Below are 20051 nucleotides of genomic sequence, written 5' to 3'. Positions count from 1 at the left end.
CCACAGCAGCATCAGAGCACTTTCTGGGCCACTGCTCAAATTAGGGAGGACCGAGTACTCTCCCACTCCCGCATGGGCAGAACCTCCTGGAATTCTCTGGCCACTTGTCATTGAACGTCTGAGGTGCTCTGGGGCCTACCACGGAAAGAGCTCTCATAAGTAGATGAGAAACTGTCCATATATCATTGGATCCAAGACACCTTTAATTATAAGGACCTGTCATTATTTTATATACTACTAAGAAAGAAAACACACTGCTAATTAACTTGTAACACACCAATTTCAGGTATTAAAAGATTGAAAATATATGTCTTGGAATCAGTGAAATAAGTAGCTGATTAAAGATACTAGGCTAGGGATCCCTGGGTGGCTCAGTGGTTTAGCGCTTGCCTTTGGCCCAGGGCCCGATCCTAGATACCTAGGATCAAGTCCCACGTCGGGCTCCCTGCATGGAGCCTGCTTCTCTCTCTGCCTATGTCTCTGCCTCTCTCTCTATGTTTATCATGAATAAATAAATAAAATCTTAAAAAAAAAAAAGATACTAGGCTATAAAACAACAACAAAACAGAGGCATCTGGCTGGCTCCTCAGAAGAGCAAATGTGATTCTTGATCTCAGGGTCGAGTTCAAGCCCCACTTTGGGTGTAGAGATGATTTAAATTAAAAAAAAAAAAAAAACAGTACCACGCTGTAGCATGAGTTGCCAAAACACTAGACAGTGAGTGATCAGTATGCCTAGTAAGCCACTAGGATGGATTTCTCAGGGAAGAGGCCCTGTAGCCTTGGGCAGTTATTTTCCTGGAGTGTGGGACAGGTACAGTGAAGGGGGTTTGGTGTGTGCTGACATAAAACTCATTGTTACATATTGCACAGGTTATTTGTTTTTCAGTTCTTTTTCAGACTGATGATATCAAGAGGTAAAGACTTGATTTGGTCCTAGTGTGTCCTTAACACCTTTCTGATTCTTGTTAGTCCTCGCCCACGCTTTTTTTTTTTTAAAGATTTATTTATTTTATTCTTTTTTTAAGATAAAAAAAATTTATTTATGATACACACACACACACACACACAGAGAGAGAGAGAGAGAGAGAGAGGCAGGCAGAGACACAGGCAGAGGGAGAAGCAGGCTCCATGGCCGGGAGCCCGACGCAGGACTCAATCCCGCGACTCCAGGATCACGCCCTGGGCTGAAGGTAGGCACTAAACCACTGAGCCACCCAGGGATCCCCTAAAAAGATTTATTTATTCATAAGAGACACAGAGAGGCAGAAACATAGGAAAAGCAGGCTCCCTGCAGTGAGCCGGATGTGGGACTCAATCGCAGGACACCAGGATCACAACCTGAGCCGAAGGCAGATGCTCAACCACTGAGACACCTAGGTGTCCCCATATTTTATTTTTAAGTAATATGTACACCCAGGATGGGGCTTGAACTCACAACCTGGAGATGAAGAGTCACATGCTCCACTGACTGAGCCGGCTAGGTGTCCTACTCCCACATTAAAAAAAAAAAAAATTATTTTTAAAGACCACTTATTTTAATCAATGTCTATTTCAATTTTTTTTTTTTTTTTTTTTTTTTTTACAGTAGAATAAATATTTGTCTTGATGATTGTAGATACGAAAGGCTGTTTGGTAGCATTCAGAACCACCACAACAATGGTGGTCTTCCTGACTGGTGTGTAGTTACGGTAATTATAAGGGATTACTTGTCTGAAACTGCTGTTAAACCAGCAGGACTGCATTTATACATCCATCATCTTCAGGATTGTTGGTAACCTGGGCATATTTTCCCCAAATAACTTTGCCTCTTTGTGTCACAAGACCCAACTCACTCATGTGAGGTGATCAGTGACAGTACCTTTGTGGTAATAACACCCAAAGTTGTATATAGTGGGGATGAGGGATTCTTTTTTACACCGAGTATTGGCAGGCAAAAGGTGGCTTTCAATTCAGGATGTGTTACATGGGCCTTTTTGAAACGTAAGCCCATTGGCCTAATGAATCTTTCATATTTAGGTGGTTTCTAGTAAACCCGTCTCCAACAAAGCAGACTTTAGTGACCATCCTCTTCCACGCTTTCTTTTTTCTCTTTCCTGTTTGAATGACTTTTAGTACTTCTGTTTCTCCCTGAGCACGAACTTTGGGTAAAGGAACTTCCCACTTTTCTGCTCTCTCTTTTCATTTTTGTTTAATCATATTGGAAAGTACTTTAGCTTGGGACTGCCCCTCCCTGTCCAGTAGATATACAGGTACTACTCCTTGTGGAGTCTTTTCATCATTCTTTTGTTTGGTGTTTCTCTTTTCATGCATCTTGATAGTCTTTTTCATTTGTATTTTTTCAGCATGGTGCTGTTTATGATAGAGCTTAGCTTTCATACCAGTCATCTTTTTCACTTTCTTTGAACGTTCATGAGCCTCTCAACCTTCTTTCTCTTTTTCTCCTGGTAATCCAAATGATAGCCATAACGCTTCCCGTGTAACTCAATATATTCATTTTGTAGCATTGTGATGAGCTGCCAGGGGCAGCTGCTGGACTCAAAGAGGCTCTCAACCTTCTCTCAACCTTCAGGTCTCCCAGGCCCATGAGCTAACTCCACCCATTTTTAAAAAATTTTAACAGAACAGGGCTCTAGCTCAAAATCTATAGCAGGCAGCAGGCTCAGCTAGAATTTAATAATCTTGTTTTCATTTTTTTATTATCTTCAAGATATAGTATTACAGGTTTTCTCTTTAGCATACTAAAAAGGTTTATGTTCAAAATGAAATCATTTGAGTAAAAGAAAATGTGGCAGCATAAAGAAAAAATAGGTGGGTTAATTTCTTGAAGATAGTAAATGGATGGTTGAGGTGTGGGAAACATGGGCCTCTGGTGCTGGTTGGATTTGAGCAGGGCCTTTGGAGGTGGATGGGGCTCAGAAAGAGAAAAGGAGAGGCCTTCGAATGCCTGGGTGGTTCAGTGGTTGAGCATCTGCCTTTTGCTCAGGTCTTGATCCTGGGGTCCTGGGATCGAGTCTCTCATCAGGCTTCCTGTGGGGAGCCTGCTTTTCCCTCTGCCTATGTCTCTGCCTCTCTGTGTCTCTCATGAATAAATATATGAAATCTTAAAAAAAAAAGAAAAGAAAAGAAAAGGAGAGGTCTTGCCTCACACCATGGATACTTTTTAATATTCTTTTGGGTAATTTTTTTCTTCTCTTTTTTTTTTTTTAATTTTTATTTATTTATGATAGTCACACAGAGAGAGAGAGAGGCAGAGACATAGGCAGAGGGAGAAGCAGGCTCCATGCACCGGGAGCCTGACGTGGGATTCGATACCGGGTCTCCAGGATCGCGCCCCGGGCCAAAGGCAGGCGCTAAACCGCTGCGCCACCCAGGGATCCCTTCTCCTTTATTTTAGTAGCAACCCAAGTCCAATTGGCTAGGAACTTTATGTTTAAAGACTGTCAGTGTGAAATAACTAGGACTGTGCTCAGTCACTTTCATATGTATAAATAGTTGATTTGATTTAAAGTGTATGCCTGCTTCTGTGACTGTACCTGTAGGGTCAGTGGCCTCTTGGTTTGAGATCCCCAAAATACATTCGTCCTTTCAAGTAGAGCAAACCTTTGGTGATGGTGTTACTTTCCTCCTGAGTTGGTGCCGACACCTCCTGCTAGAAGTAGGTTAGCTTCACATGTTTTTTGTTCTGCTCACAGCTTTTCAGAAATCTTTTGGAACCCTGCATAGGCCTTATCTGTACAAGATAGACAGCTGGGTGAGATTGTTAATCTTCAAAGGTAAGATTCAAAATTATGTCAACAGACTGGAAAGCTGAGATGAAAGCATTAAGATAGGATCCAACTAATGTAAATTTAGGTTTAAAAAATCCTCTATAGGAGTGTGGTTGGGGGAGACCGACTGGAGAGGACCTCAGAGGAAAAAGACTTTGTTGTCTTAGTTGACAGCAAGTAGGCATTTTCACATGGAGGCTAGATGTCCATCTTTTCTTTAAGTGTATATAGGCTTTTGGTTTTTGTGTCTTGATTTTTTTATCCTACCACTCCATTGATTTCTTAATCAATTAATTTTGATTAGTCAGTTAATTTTAATATTAATTCTTTAGGTTTTCCAAGTACTATCCTATCAACTGCAGATGGAGATAATTGTACCTCTCCAGTTCTGAAGCTCTGCTTTTTTTTCTCTTATCTAATTGTATGGGCTGACACCTCTAGTTCAATGTTAGGTATGGAGAAGGTGGGCATCTTTGCTGTGTTTCTGATCTTAATAAGAATACCTCTTGTGTTTACCCACAAAGTAGAATTCTGGCATTGTTACCGACTGAAGTATACACGTAATGACATGTTAAGGAAGTATCCATTGGGGCGTCTAGGTGGCTTAGTAGGTTAAGTGTCTGTCTTTGGCTCAGGTTATGATCCCAGAGTCCTGGGATCAAGCTCCACACTGCTTCTCCCTCTTCCTCCCTCTCCCTGCCATTCCCCCTGCTTGTGCATGTGCTCTCTCTCTGTCAAATAAATAAATAAAATCTTAAAAAGAAAGAAAGAAAGAATCTGTTGATTACTGTTTTCTTGAGTGTTATTATTGGGAATGCACAGACAGTCCTAAAATAAACAATAGCACTGGAGTCCATACCCATTCACCTGAAAACCAATTGCTAGTTAATGAAATAATATATAGTTGACCCTTAACATGGGTTTGAACTGTGCAGATTTATTCCATAAATACAGTACTATAAGTGTATGTTCTTTTCCTTAAGATTTTCTTTTTTTTTCTTTTTCTTTTTTTTAAGATTATTTAGAGAGTGTGTGCATGTGCAAACGCATGGGGGAGGGACAGAGGGAGAGGGAAGAGAGAATTTTAAGCAGACTTCACACTGAGCTTGGAGCCTAATACAGAGCTTGATCCCAGGACCTTGAGATCAGACCTGAGCTGAAACCAAGAGTTGGATGCTTAACCAACTGCACCACCCAAGGGTCCCATTCCTTAGATTTTCTTTTTATAAAAATTTTTTTTGGGGAAAGATTTTATTATTTGAGACAGAGTATGAGAGAGAATGAGGTGGAGGGGAGCAGGAGAGGGAGAAGCCAACTCCCTGCTGAGCAGGAAGCCTGACACGGGGCTTGAACCCGGGACCCTGGAATCATGACCAGAGCCGAAGGCAGACCCTTAACTGACTGAGCCACCTGGGCACTCCTGATTTTCTTAATATTTTCTTTTTTCTAGCTTACTTTATATAAAACATATGACCTACAAAACGTGTTAATTGTTTATGTTATTGGTAAGACTTCCAGTCCCCTGTAGCCTATGTTAGTAGTTAAGGTTTTGGGGAGTCAGAAGTCACACGTGGACTTCCGACTGCAGGAGGTTGGTGTCCTTTAACACCTGCATTGTTCAAGAGTCAACTATATTTCCAAAATATTGCTAGCTCAACCTTATGAAAATCAGATTTCCAAAAGAGCACATAACATCATAGAGGTGTCCAGGTACTAGTCATAAATACTGTCTGAAGAAGAAAGTGCTTGTAAGTAGATTGACCACCATCATACAGTATTTTAGGTTTGGGAGAGCTTGTTTTTCCCCCACAAGCAGGTGTGGCCTCAGCAGTCTGGGGCAGCATCAGCCTGCTCCCCATAGCAGTGTCATGAGTGTCCATCGGGAAGTGCTTCAGAAGAGTGATCCCTGTGCCCTGAAACACTGGCGTGGGCAGTTGCTTGCTCATCTATTCCAGTTTGTTTCCTACCTTCCTTGTAAAAGACTCTTTCATTAGTGTTTTTCATAGTATATCTCACAATGTAAAGTGAGCCTATAAGTTGCTTGGGTAATATTTATTTTTTGCTGGAAAGTATTAGTTTGTTGGAAAGATTCAAGCCCATGGAAGCCTGTCTTGGTCCCTTGTGGGAGGTAGGGAATAGCAGAGGAAGCACCACAGTTGCAGCACCAATGACAGGTTTACATCGTGGGAGATAATTTGTATTGTCCATCTCCTATTCAAGGACACATTCAGTGCATCTTAATCTTATTTATTTGAGAGTGTGAGTGACAGCACCAAGCAGAGGGGGAGGGGCAGAGGGAGAAGGAGAAGCAGACTCCCCACTGAGCAGGGAGCCGGAAGTGGGACTGGATCACAGGACCCTGGAATCATAACCTAAGCTGAAGGCAGATACTCAGCCAGCTGAGCCACCCAGGCGCCCTCAGTGCATCTTAATTTCATCTTTAATCACAGACAAGATTCTAGAAAGTATAAATATCTTCTACTGTGCTTTAAAATAGCTGTGGCGCTTCGGAGTGCTGAATATTGGTCTCTTGACCCATCTTTTCAGGAGGAGGACATGGGACATGCCTAATTGGGGAGATGCTTTTTTGCTTAATCTCATGCTTAATTCCATTTGGATTGGAGGCAAGGGATAGACCCTAGAAAAAAGAGCTGCTTTTGGAGATTGATTTACTAGGTTGCCTGAGACCTTTGTGAGGTCCCTGACAATGGTGGTATACTAATCAGATCTAAGACCTAAGGGATGATTGGCAACAAAGCAGTTCATTGAAAAAATAATTATTTCTCTGACAGTGGACTCTTTCCAGTGGTGTGGAAGGGCTTAACCTTGTTCCCACCCAGGCACACATGTGCATGTATATACATGAACAGAGTACATGGACCCCTCTGGTCCACTGCAGAGGCCACACTGGCCTTTTTGAACTTCCTTAAACCTCACACACTTATAATTCTACCTCAAGGTCTTTCCACATGCTGTTTCCTCTGCCTAGAAGGTTCCTTTGCCATTTTCTGTAATGGCCACTGCTCTGTAATCATTTAGGTATGGCTTAGGGGTCGCCTCTTCTGATCATTTCATCTGAAAGACCCCTCACCATCCCTGGCTGTCTCCTTACTCTAATTATTTTCTCCATGGCAAATATCTTTGTCTCAAATAGCTTTATTTTTTTTTTTAAGGTATTTTTTATTTATTTATGGTAGTCACAGAGAGAGAGAGAGAGGCAGAGACATAGGCAGAGGGAGAAGCAGGCTCCATGCACCAGGAGCCCGATGTGGGATTCGATCCCGGGTCTCCAGGATCGTGCCCTGGGCCAAAGGCAGGCGCCAAACCGCTGCGCCACCCAGGGATCCCCTCAAATAGCTTTATTTATTGTATTGCATGTTTGCAGTTTCTTTTTCACTAGAAAGGAAACTTCAAACAAGGATCCTCAGTTCTTTTCTGCACGGTGGCTCCAGCACCTAGAATAATGCCAGCCTTTTGTAAATGCCCAGTAATTCTTACTGAATACATGTTTGTATTAATTGAACATACTGTAATTGCATAATGTCATGTGGGTTCAAAAGACTTAATTATATTCACATTTATATTAAGAAAGATATTTATGTTGCTTTCAAATGAGACAGGTCCAGATTACAGCTAGAAACAATTTGTGTCACTGTGGAGCAGTGTTTCTTTTGTTGTATGTAGCTTGACCTAAATGCCTGGTGTCCTCAGAAGCTGAGCAGAATTTCAGCTCTTGTTGCTGTTTCTTTTCTACGGCTAGATTTCGGTGACATCTTCTGTTTTCAAAGGCTACTAGTAGACATGAGTGGTTTTTTGTTGTTGTTGTTTTTAAGATTTTAGTTATTTATTCATGAGAGACAGGAGAAAGAGAGGCGGAGATACAGGCATAGGGAGAAGCAGGCATGGTGTGGGACTCGATCATGGGAGCCTGATGTGGGACTTGATCCCGGGTCTCCAGGATCATGCCCTGGGCCGAAGGTAGGTGCTAAACCGCTGAGCCACCCAGGGATCCCCAGACATGAGTGGTTTTTCAGCAATTGTGGTGACATAATGTGAATAAATCCTTTAAAGACGTAAGTAAATTTAAAGACATGCCATGTTGATGGATTGCAAGTTTTGGAATGGTGAAGATGTCACATCTCATTGATCTGTAAACAATTCCAGTCAAAATCCCAACAAGATTTTCTTGTAGATATAGACAGGCTGATTTTGAAATTTATATAGAAGGCAAAGGATCTAGGATTGCTGAAATAATTTTCAGAAAGAATGCAGCTAGAGGCAACCCACTACCCGATTGTAAAATATAGATTATAAGTAAAATATAGATTTGATAATAGAGGTTTAAAAACAGATTTATAAAGCTGTGGTAATCAAGAGCATGGACTTGGCAGAAGGATAGACACATGGATCTATGGAACAGAGTAGAGTCCAGAGATAGACTCACATAAGTCCAGCTACTTAATTTTTTTAAAGAGGTGAAGAGATAATTTAATGGAGAAAAGACAGTCTTTTCAACAAATGGTGTTGGAACAATTTGATATCCCTTTGTGAAACAAAACCCAAAAAGTTAGACCTAAACTTCTGCCTTATAACAGAGATTAACCCCAAATGGATCACAGGTCTAAATGTAAAACTGTGAAACTCTGAGAAGAAAAACCTAGAAGGTCTCTGTGGCTGGTGCCAGGCAGACCATTTTTAGACAGAACATTGAAAGCATATACCGTGAGAGAAAAAGCTGATAAAATGGATTTCAGCAAGATAAGAAACTCTTGCCCTGCAAAAGATACTAATAAGCAAACGAAATGACAAGCTACAGAGACGCCTGAGTGGCTTAGTCAGTTAAGTTTCTGACTCTTGGTTTCAGCTTAGGTCATGATCTCATGGGTTGTGGGATCCAGCCACATTGGGCTCCCCACTCAGTAGGGAGTCTGCTTGAAAGATTCTCTCCCTCTGCCCCTCCCCTCACTCGTTCTAAGTAAATAAATAAATCTTAAAAAAAAAAAAAAAAAAGAAATTACAAGGTACAGACTGGGAAAAAATATTTGCAAATCACATGTCCAACAAAGGACTTTATCCAAAAAACATAAAGAGCTCTCAGAACTCAACAAGTGAAAAAACAACCCAACTGAGAAATGGACATAAGGAAAAAAAAAGTAGGTATAAGACTTAAAACAGACACTTAACCAAAGATGTGGGGATGGCAAATAAGCACATGAAAAGATGCTTGACACCGTTATTAGCCATGAGAGAAATGCTGATCAAAGCCACAACAAGACAGCTCTACACACTTCTTGAAGTGTCTCCATGACTATGAGGTGGTGAGGATGTAGAGCCTCTGGAATTCTTGTGCATTATTGTTGGGAATGGAAATAGTACAGCACTTTGGGAAAGTTTGGCAGTGTCTTAGAAAACTAAATAACAATCTCATCCCTACTCTAGAGATGTGAAAAGTTATGTTCACACAAAAACCTGCCCATGACTTTATACTGGCTCTCTTTTATTTCCAGAAACTGGAAACAGCCCAGATGCACTTCAGTGGATGAGAGGATGGGCCTCTGCATCCATCCCATGGAAAACTCTGCGTGAAGGGACAGATTTGCTGCCCGTGGCACCTTGGCAGGGGGGTGGTATTATCTCTGAGGCATGGTGCTGAGTGAGAGGAGCCCTTCCCAAAAGGTTGTGCCCTTGAAGACCTGGAGCATACGTAGTGATGGGTGCCAAGGGCTGGGGAAGGGAACGGGGGTCAATGCTCAATGGGACAGAGTTTCTGTTTTACAAGATGGAAAAAGCTATGGGGAGGATGGTGGTGCTGGCTACACAACACTGAATATTTAATACCACTGAACTGTATGCTTAAAAACAGTTAAGATGGTGAATTGTGTTATGTGTGTTTCATCACAATAAAAAGAAAAAAGTTGTGTACTGCCTAATTTCACTTAAGACATTGTTTTTTAAAAACTAATTATTTATTTGACAGAGAGAGAACATGAGCAGGTGGAGTGGGAGAGGGAGAAGCAGACTCCCCATTGAGCAGGGAGCCAGACTTGGGGCTCAATCCCAGGAGTTTGGGATCATGACCTGAGCCGAAGGCAGACACTTAACCAACTGAGCCACCCAGATGCCCCTACTTAAGACATTCTTGAAAAGACAACATGATGATTTGAGTACAAGTTGGCTTGCCAGGGATTAGGGGAGGGTGTGGCTACAAAAGGGTGACACAAGGGTCTGTTTTGAGATGATGGGGCTGTTCCAGATTTTGGGGTGGCAATCACACAAAATGCCTCTTAAAATTCATAGACTGGCATGCCAAAAAAAGTCCATTTTACTATATGTTAATTTAAAAATAAAAATAAACTCCCACACCCTGCAGAAGTTGCTGCAGGGTGCAAAGCACAGAACTAACGTGCTAGAATAAATGCAGCATGAAAGCAATAAAAAAAAAAGTCATAAAGTCAGTCACTGTCAGTATGTAAATAAACAGAACATGAAAGAAGCTTTGCCACAAAAGCTATCTGATTGCAAAAGCCTGCTAAAGTGGTTTTCACAGGCTTTTTTGAAGATGGTTACTGCTACCTTGCAAGCAATGGCACACAGTATCCATGCCTGTTAATATGTCAGTACAGCGTCCCATCCAAACTAGCCTTCTTGCAGTTGACCTTTGACTCTCCCAGTTGTTTCGGTTTGCTGTAGTTCAATCTGGTGGTCCTGGAAATGCTCCTGTGAACTGGGCATGGTGCTCAGGTAGGGGCTGGGTGTGGGGAGGCTTTCAGTGAGAAGCTATGGATTGTACCTGGGCCTTGTGTCTGGGCCTCAAAAAATGCACATGCTCAGAGTGTACTCCAAGGAGATATAGGCAATTCTGAATCTGTGTTTGGGCTGGGCCTGGACAGCCGTGTGTGCGTGTGTAAGGTTCTAAGCTCCATGGTGATGATACTGAGCAGTCTGGTTTGAGATCCATTAGGTAGAATGGCAGTCAGAATCAGGCAGGCAGGAATGAGGGAGCCAGCTATAGTGGGAGTGCATGAGAAGGCTGTCAGCCAAACCCCGGTTGGGGTGGCGTGGTCTTCCTAAAGAAAGACTTCCTGGAGGTGGTGACTGTGAGCCAGAGTCCCAAAGGGCATGGAGAATTGCCAGACAGGATAAGGAGTTTTTTTATGCGGAGGGAGAGAGTGGGGTGCTGTGGTCTTGTATTGGTGGAGAAGCAGGTAGGAGAGGACACCAGAGCAGAGCGGGGCCCGGGGCAGAGGCCCCAGAGGCATGGAGCATGAATGAGGCTAGCTTGCAAAGGCAGTTTCTCCAGGTGCCATTGGGCCATTCGATCAGTCACCTGGGAGGAGCTGCCTGTATTGCTGCTATCCTGGGCCCCACCAGGATCAGTGGTTCTGGGGCCTGGGCCTGGAGATCGCCAGTTATAACTAGTACCTGAGGGATTGGAGTCAGAGCCACAGCAGGAAGAGGTGGGGAGCCCCCAAAGAGCTTTCTACCAAGAGTTTGCCTCATCTGTGTGTCTCACTCCTGTTTTGTAACATAGCTTATGCTTGGAAACCACTGCTGAGCCTTGAATTTGGGAGCTCTGCACTTCTCTAGATTTCCTGGAGGAAAACATTGTGAACTACCCATAAAAAATACGCAGACCCTTCTGTAGGTGCTCATTCATACAAGCATAGTTTTCCGGAAGGAGGTGGAACCCGCTGCATGGGCTCTGGGGCTGCTACGTTTTGTTGGGGAAGGAGGAGTTGAGGTGGGGTCTGTCCTGGGGAAGACGGTGAACTTCTTGGTTTCCTGGTGTCCTCCTCAGGAGCAGCAGCCGAGCTGGACAGATGACCTGCCTCTCTGCCACCTCTCTGGGGTTGGGTCAGCTTCCAACCGCTGCTACTCTGCTGACGGCAAGGGCACTGAGAGCCACCCCCCAGAGGACAGCTGGCTCAAGTTCAGGTGAGCATGCTGGCGTGGTTTGCGGGCAAGACCAAGTAACGGTTTTGCACCTGTCTCTAATGGGGCTCGTCTGAGGGAGGTGGCATCCCCTGCTGTCCTTTGCATACCTGGACCTCAGTCTAACTGAGGGCCTGCTACAGTGGGGGCGGAGAATGTCCCAGAAGGCCACATCCAGGTGGAATGATGGTCAAAGTGGGAGGATCCAGGTGGACACCTGAAGCCACCGCTGCTGTATCTGGTCTCACTCTTCTGTGAGCCCCTGGTCTCAAGCCACCCTCCTTCTCCCCCTCCGTCTCTCTCTGTCAGGAGTGAGAACAACTGCTTCCTGTATGGAGTCTTTAATGGCTACGATGGCAACCGAGTGACCAGCTTCGTGGCCCAGCGGCTGTCTGCGGAGCTCCTGCTGGGCCAGCTCAGTGCCGAGCATGCTGAGGCAGATGTGCGGCGTGTGCTGCTGCAGGTAGCAGGGCTCGGGCTGGTTGACCGCACCCCGGCGAGTCGGGTGCCCCAGGAGCTCAGCCCTATGACTGTAAAGTGCACGGTTAGCCAGGGTTGGTTTGAAAATGCTTCAGGTTCCTTCTTCTGCAGAGGAACCCGCCCTGGGAGCCTCTCCCAGCGGCAGGGTGTAAGGACAGTCTTGGCCATGGGGCCTGGAGTTTAAAGGGGGCAAGTGCCCCTGCCTGTGAGGCAGGTTAGGAGCCATTTGCTGCCCTGTAACTTAAAGAGCAAGGATGTTTATTTTATTTTATTTTATGTAAAGATTTTATTTTATTTTCTTATAGTAATCTCCAAATCCAGTATGGGGCATGGGGCTCAAACTTACAACCCCTAGATCAAGAGCCACGTGCCCTTCTGACTGAACCAGTCAGCCGCTCCAAGGCACAAGGGTTGTTTTTTTTTTTTTAAGATTTTATTTATTTATTCATGAGAGTCACAGAGAGAGAGGCAGAGACACAGGCAGAGGGAGAAGCAGGCTCCCTGTGGGGAGCCCAGTGAGGGACTCAATCCCAGGACCCCAGGATCACAACCTGAGCCAAAGGCAGACACTCAACCACTGAGCCAGCCAAGTGCCCCTGGAGCAAGGATTTTAAAAGTCCGTTGTGGCATTCGACAATGCCAGAGGCTTGTGGTCAAAGTGAAAGTTCTGTTGATGCCGTGTTGGAGAGCCCAGTGCTGTGTGATATGGGCAGTGAAATGAGATTGTGGATCTGAGTCATTGGTGTCAGGAGGCATTGTTGGGGGTGGATTGTACTTAGAAAGACTGCCACCCCCACAGAGGTGTTCTAGGCGGGTGTAGCAGACAGCAAGCCAGTAAAAGTACCACACTTGTAATAGTGAAGTGGGTGGTGCCCATTGATGGAGGAAGCAGCCCTATGAGTTCAGCCTGCCAGCAGCTAAGAGGTTTGTCCCCTCACAGAACCAAAGAATGGCCCTTGGTTTGGGAGCATAATTTGCAATTCAAAACAATGCCTTTTGTAAGGGCTGCAGGAGCTGAATGCCCCTGCAGGGTGCCCAGGCCCTTGTGGCCCTAACTCCCCCAAGATCTCCCCCAAGACTGGAAGAGATAAGGGACCCTAGGGAACCATTAGGCCAGGGAGTAAGGAGTATGGAAGTGGTGACCAAGAAAGGCTGGAACTGTGGAGCTGAGGATTGATTGCCAGCGCTGGCGGGTGGTTGTAGCTGGTGGAATAGAGGGCTGTGGTTGAGAGCCCCAAGTGGGTGGTGACTGGGATTCAGGCCAGGGAATCCACCCTGAGGTTAAAACCGCCTCTGGTGCGGTACTGCTGCTCCTGTGTGCTCAAATGCGGGTAACCCTCATCGCCTTGGTGCCCTTCAAATTGGAACACCCCAGATGGATCAGCCTTGAATGTGAAAATCCTCCCACTGCCATTGGCCTGACCTTACCGCTAGCCTGTGAGCAACTGCCCATGAGTCAGTAAAAATATGGACAAGAGCCTTGTCTTGGGCAGCAGTGCACCGCCCAGCCATTGGTATTGCTGCAAGCTCAAGCTGAGCTGACCCCACCTTGCCACGTTCGGTGGGGGCACTGCCATCCATGAAGCGTACAGACTCCCTTCTCTTTGTCAGTTCCTATCAGCGGCTGTCCCAGCTTGCTGGAGGCTCGGGCAGTGGGGCTTTGTCACCAGATCTCTGGGGCTCATGCGCAAGGGGCTGAGGAGCTTGGAAAGCTATATCCTCCTGCAGTTTAGAAAGACCTGCCCTGGTGGACTTCAGCTGTTTTGAAGGTACCCTGTCCAGTATAGCAAATTGGGCTTCGTGGCTGTGTTGAGCCACCATTGGGAGCCATCCCTTATCTATGATATGATTAGGAATGTGAGTATGGTAGCTCCACTATGTGAGGGCCTTTATTTCTCACAGAGCCCATTAAGGAGCCAGAATGCGATGTTCTAAGGGGCTTTGAAGTGGGTGGCTGGGGAGTGCAGTCCTCTGGCCTGAAAGCCCTCAGGCAGCCAGGAGGATCTCCAGGACCCTCAGTGGCTGGTGCCTCTACCTGGGAGAAGGAGCCAAGGGGAACAAAGGAGAGGGCTTGATGAGTTGACTTTTGTGCCAGCTAGCTGTAAAGCTCACTGTTGAGCTTCTCCCCAACAAAATGTGGAGGCGTTGCATGTGACTGCAGAGAATGGTAGGTAAGTGTGGTACGTGTTACCTCAAAAGTGTGAAGGGACCCAAGGAGTGGCAGGCTTGCTGTAGCGTGGTGGGAGGCCCAGTAGTTCACAGTTGGTGTTTAACCTCAACCGGAATTTCCCGGCCTTTAGAGGATCAATTAAGGCTCAGAAATTAAACACTTGTGGCAGGCCCTAGAATTTTATGTAGGGCAATAGCCCAACCTCTGTGTTGCAGGTGGATCACATCCAATGGAAGTTGAGCGCCTTCTATATCCTGCCTGTTACACCCTGTAATTTAAAGGGTGCCGCTTGCTGATGTTTGGAGGGGTTCCCAGGAGGCGTTAACAAGAGCCATAAAATGTCTCTTTTATGCGTCCCAATGGGTAATTAGAGAAGTATTTGGGTGATTGTCCCTTGGAGGAGGAACAGGCTCCAGGGGACTGCCGGTGCAGGGGCCTGGGCAGCTGCTCCTCTCAGAGGTCAGAGTACAGGAACCAGATTCTGCTGCGGGGGCTGGGGCATGCCAGGAGGTGATGACATCCACAGCACCTGAGCAGAGGCCTCTACCTTGTGTCCTGGCTGTCATTAGGGGTCCCTGATCTCTGGAGCTGCCCATACAGAAGGCCTGTGGGTTACCTCGAGAGAGAGAGGGAGGGAGGTTGCAGGCCACCCCTCCGTTGGGTTCCTGGCTGTCGGGGGCGGTGAGGCCCGCTTTAGTGGCAAGCGAGATTTGGACTTTAGGAAAAAAAAGAATTCTCTTTTTCATGTCTAGCTGCAGCATTGATACCATCTAATGCCCATTTTACTGTATCCGACTTCCCTGTAAATTGTAATGACATGGTATTATATTGTGGAGGGGCACAGCCTCTAAGGACTCCTAAGATTCTGGCCCAAGGGAGCTTCCTCTGGTTTGGATGTGGTCAGGGAGTGCAGAAGTGTAATAACACTGAGCAAAATGACCTACCCACTGAACCATCTCAGTTCTTTTTTTTTTTTTTTTTTTACCATCTCAGTTTCTACCTAAGACAAGATGTGCTTCATCTAGGGTCCATTCACCTATTCAGTGGGCTTGCACTGTAATTTTGATGGAGCGATGGGTCCAGCGCCGAGCCGTAAAAATCTGAGTCAGGCGAGGCAGAGCATCTTCCTCCTTAGCTCCGGCTCTGGAGGCTTTTGGGGAGCTCTTCTTCAGAGCCCACCACCTTTTTTATTTTGTCTGACTCCTGCCTTTATGGCTTGACACATTTGGGAGCCCCCTTGCTGTGGTGACAAGTCCAGGGATCGGCTAGGGTGTCTCTAATAAAATGGGTCCTCAGCACCTTGGGTGTTTCATTTTGTTTTTTAACAAATTAATTAACTTTAGAGTCTTTGGCCAGGCCAGCCAACTAACACATCTCAGCTGCTGCGAACAACAGTTCAGAACCAGTTCAAAGTCCCGTAAGAGTCAGTCAGCACCCTTCTCCCCACTTTGGACAAATTTTTCTAGAAAACCTTGCATTGCCAGTATGGTATAGTCACTTGTTTCCATTTCTGGTTCACGCTGGTCATCGTCGGGCATTTTGGTACGATGGATAGTAGGGAGTGGAGGTTTTCTCTTTCCTGACTCATGCCGCTGCCTCCTGCCCTAGGATGTCTGAGGAATCAGATCCACCTCCACCAGTGCAGCGTTGACCAGTGTATTTGGGAAAGCTCCCCAGTCCTGACAAGGTGGCAGCAGCAGGTTGGCATGTTACGCCACTGCGCTCCTAAGGCCTGAGCCATTTCAGTAGGGCTCTTACAAGAGTCCCCTCCTCTGGGCACCCAGGAGGAGCTGGTACCATGTGCTCAAGGACTCTGCTTTTAGTGAGGATTCATTGTGCTGTACCACACCAGGGCTGGGACTCCCAGGATCCCATGGGGTTGGAGACAATTTGCGAGAGTAGGGAGCGCAGCAGCAAAGGAGGTGCCAGCCCAGGCTGTGTTGACACCTCTGGTGGCATTGCCTTTGTCCGAGCTCAGCACCCACCCCAACCACCAGCACAGTAGCCCCAGCAGCCAGCCTCCCTTCCCAGCACCAAACTAGGGGAGCTGTCCTTGGCTCCCAGGGCCTTACAGCCTGTGCCCCTGGTGGGAAAGAGGTAGAGCCCTATGTTCTTGTTAGCGCCCTGTGGTTCAACCTTCACGTATGATGATAACCAGTCACTTCTAGACAGGACACCCAGTGGGGTCTCATTTGGAGACTGATGGGAAACACATTCACCTCAGAATGGGGCTTGCTGGTTGGTCTCTGCTGGGGAGTGTGACCTTTTACAGCACTAACAATTTAGGGTGGGCACTTGTGGCAACACCCAGCAGCAGTGCCAGGCAACACCACAGACTGGCAGCAAGCAGCCGTTCCTTCCCGGAGAACCTGATCAGTCTGGGAGAGGAAGGTAGCAAGCCCTTCACAGCAACAAGGCACCATATAGGAGGACAAACTGCTCCCACAATCCCATCCTTGTCACCAGTTATGCTGGTACAGGTATATTGAATTAGGATTACATATATGCTGACCTGATGTTATGGGGTTGGCAGGAAGCTCCCTCAGCATCCAGCCTCCACCCACCCCTCACCCCCCGCCCCCCGCCCCGAAGATGTGAGACCCACAGGACTGTTCTGATTGAAGGTACAGTCTCAGGACACCCCCACAGGAAGCAGTGTCACGGATTTTTTATTCCCAGATCCCAGAAGCAAGAGGACGCCATGGAGCTGGGGGGTGGGGAAGGACACGTCTCCACCCCAAGTCAAGAGCCAATCGGAGGAGATAAAGAGCAGGGTAGCAAGCACCTATTACTTACAAGGTGGTTGGGGTGGAGGTCGCTACTTTTCATAGCCTTAACTCCAAGTGGTTATCTTAGAAGGTGCCCCAGGAACTGCGAAGCCAGAATTTGCAGTGGGTCTGCTGAGCTCAGGCCCTTACCTGTGTCCAGACTCTGGTTATGAGCAGGATAATCCCACTGTCGGTCATTTTGGCAGCAGCTCAAAGACAAAGTTGTTTTTCTCATCACACAGGGACTCCCCACGTCCCCAGACTCCAGGCCCAGGCAGCCGGCTGCAGTCCTTCCCCACAACTGGCATGGTGGGCTCTGGAGGAGATCCTCCTGGGGAGAGGGGCGACAGGGGTGTGGTGGGAGGGGGCCAAGCTCTGGTAGAAGCAGGGTAATTTCGGATGATCCCTTGTTTCCTCACTTAGGGTTTGCTGGTACTCGCTGGCCAGTTCTGCTTTCTGCTTGCTGTTGTCCTGGAGGTTTTCCTGGCATCTCTTTTTGGAAGCACGTCCAGAGGCACTTAGTTTTAGATGAGAAGGATGGAGTCCTAATCCTCGAAAACAGTGTTCCTGGCTGTTTTCCAGCCTCAGCACCTGGGCCAGAAGGCCTCCTTGGCCTCAGGGCGCTGCGCCATTGATGCTCGGCTGGTCCCCTCCCTCCCACAGCCCCTAAAAGGCAGCAGGGTGACTGGCATCCGGGGACTGGCAGGATGTAGTGACAATACAAGGTGTCACTGCCCTAGGCTCATGCTGAGCTGGGTGCAGGGTAGATTATCTCAGTGCCCTCCGCCCAGAGCATTGCTTATCTCCTTCGTGGATGAGTTGGAGACTGCTGGGCAGGCAAGTGGCGGAGCTGGGATTCACCGCAGGCAGCCTGATTCCAAGCCTTGCTCGGAACCTCTCTGTGGGCTCCTGCCCCACTGGTGTCTGCAGTGTTGTTCCCTGGAAGGCTCCAGCCCCATGGGGCAGATGTCTCAGTCCAGCATTGCTCTATAGGAGCCACAGTCCTTGCAGTGCCTGTCATGTGATGACCTGCAGTTCCTACAGAATTTGTCACTATTAATAGACATTTCAGTATCCGGTGACAGTGGTATTTTGAACCAGCCTTTCCCCTGACACCCACCCTTCCCTGTCCTGTATGCCTCCAGGCCTTCGATGTGGTGGAGAGGAGCTTCCTGGAGTCCATTGATGACGCATTGGCCGAGAAGGCAAGCCTCCAGTCTCAGCTGCCAGAGGTAATCTCCCCAGCCATTGACATGACTGGGCCAGAGCAGCAGGAGTTAGGGGGACAGTGTGTTTGCAGGAGCCTCTCCTGGGGACCTTCCCTGCCCACTGTGGGCAGCTCCACTCAGGCTCAGTGTTGGGTGGGCAGATCAGTCCTTCACCTGGACCTGTCCATAGCCTCATCACCCACCCGCCCACATCAGCCACCAGCAATTCCAGAACCGACAGGACAAGTAAGGTCATGTCTGGCTCTCCTGCAAGAGGCCTGCCCTGGAGCTGCAGTGCGGCTCCATCCTGGCCAGGCCCTCGGATCCTTGCCCTTTAAGGGAGGGGACAGCTGGTGGGAGATGGTCTCCGAGGACTCAGCCCACTCTGACCCCCTGATGATGGCCTGTAGGGTGTCCCTCAGCACCAGCTGCCTCCTCAGTATCAGAAGATCCTCGAAAGACTCAAGGCTCTGGAGAGGGAGATTTCGGGAGGAGCCATGGCTGTCGTGGCGGTCCTTCTCAGCAACAAGCTCTACGTCGCCAATGTCGGTGAGCCAGCTACCTGTCCCTGTGCGGGGAGTGCTGGGCGAGAGAAGGTCTGTGCGTTCTTTGGGCATTCTGCTTCTCAAATGCGTTAGCCCTCTAGCCCCTGTCTCCTGAGGCTGTAGGGTACGTTTCCCTGTTTCTGCACAGGAATGCTCTGCTCCCGGCATGGGGAGTTGGGAGGTACCAGCTAGGAGGCAGGCTTTACTCCCCACTCTGCCCCATCTGGCTATGAGCAAGTTGCGTCCCCTCTCTAGGTCACCTCCATGGCTTCCTCTTCTGGAAGAAGTTTCTGAACTGTGGAAGACCCACTCAGCATCCCACGAGGGCGGCAAGATGGGCTGGCTGAGGGACCATAGGGATCTTTGGATTTGTGGGCAGAGAAGAGGCCGTCTGGGAACCCAAGAAGGCTGTACCCACTGGGTACAGATTACTGCAGGAGTGGTGTAGAGACCCCACTGATAATGTCCTCCTTAAGATTTCATTATGGACAGAATTCAGAAATATAAAAAGATAAGGGGAACAGCAGGGAGTGACTGCCTGTGTGCCCAGCCTCCAGCCCCAACAATCACCTCCTTGAGACCAGTCTCATTTCCTCTGTGGCCCTCTGTCCCCACAAACCCCAGACATCATGTCCTTTTATCATTTTGTAAATATTTCAGTATGTCTCCCTGAAGAAGAGGTCTCTTGCTAAAATCATAATTATCCGAGGATGACACTGGAAAAGTTTAACCTAATTCCTTAGTATCATTAGCACGCCCTGACTGGTGACTCACTCCAGTGGTCTAAGCCTATTATCTTTGCTCCTTTTCAAGGATTTCCACGCGTGAGATGCCTGCCTCTTCTCTCTCTCTCTCTGCTCAACATGCCCCGTTCCTCCTTGTACCCAGAGTTTGCTCAGCTGCTCAAATTCTCCTGCAGGTACAAATCGTGCCCTGTTATGCAAATCCACGGTGGACGGCCTGCAGGTGACACAGCTGAACGTGGACCACACCACGGAGAATGAGGACGAGCTCTTCCGCCTCTCTCAGCTGGGTACGTCTGAGTGGGGCCGACCCCCACAGCTCACTCTGTTCTCTTCTGGTAGCCGTGTAGGGAGAGGCATGAAGTGCTCGGGCTGTGACCTTGGGCTTGGGACCAGCCTTCCTGGGGTTGGATCCCAGCTCTGCCCCTTACTAGCA

General features: G+C 47.5%; 1 protein-coding gene and 1 pseudogene across 4 annotated transcripts in view; one reads left to right on the top strand and one right to left on the bottom strand.

Moving 5' to 3' along the window:
* TAB1 (TGF-beta activated kinase 1 (MAP3K7) binding protein 1) overlaps positions 1–20051 on the top strand; it is a 34176-nt gene that overhangs the window by 4254 nt on the left and 9871 nt on the right. For 2 of the 4 annotated variants that reach the window (XM_041754834.1, XM_041754832.1), the window contains 6 exons: positions 9277–9445; positions 11568–11704; positions 12011–12164; positions 18265–18351; positions 18738–18876; positions 19792–19905. In XM_041754834.1, coding sequence (XP_041610768.1) covers positions 9413–9445; positions 11568–11704; positions 12011–12164; positions 18265–18351; positions 18738–18876; positions 19792–19905 — 664 coding nt within the window. In that variant the 5' untranslated portion in view covers positions 9277–9412. Of the gene's footprint in view, positions 1–3694; positions 3776–9276; positions 9446–11567; positions 11705–12010; positions 12165–18264; positions 18352–18737; positions 18877–19791; positions 19906–20051 lie in introns of all 4 variants that reach the window. The other 2 variants (XM_041754835.1, XM_041754833.1) reach the window with 2 other exon arrangements.
* Positions 1745–2987, bottom strand: LOC121490805 (annotated as a pseudogene).

This window comes from Vulpes lagopus, chromosome 5, assembly GCF_018345385.1.
Source record: "Vulpes lagopus strain Blue_001 chromosome 5, ASM1834538v1, whole genome shotgun sequence".
In the NCBI taxonomy this organism is placed as follows: domain Eukaryota; kingdom Metazoa; phylum Chordata; class Mammalia; order Carnivora; family Canidae; genus Vulpes; species Vulpes lagopus.
Note: the sequence above shows the minus strand (reverse complement) of the source record. Positions and strands in the feature narration are given on the sequence as shown.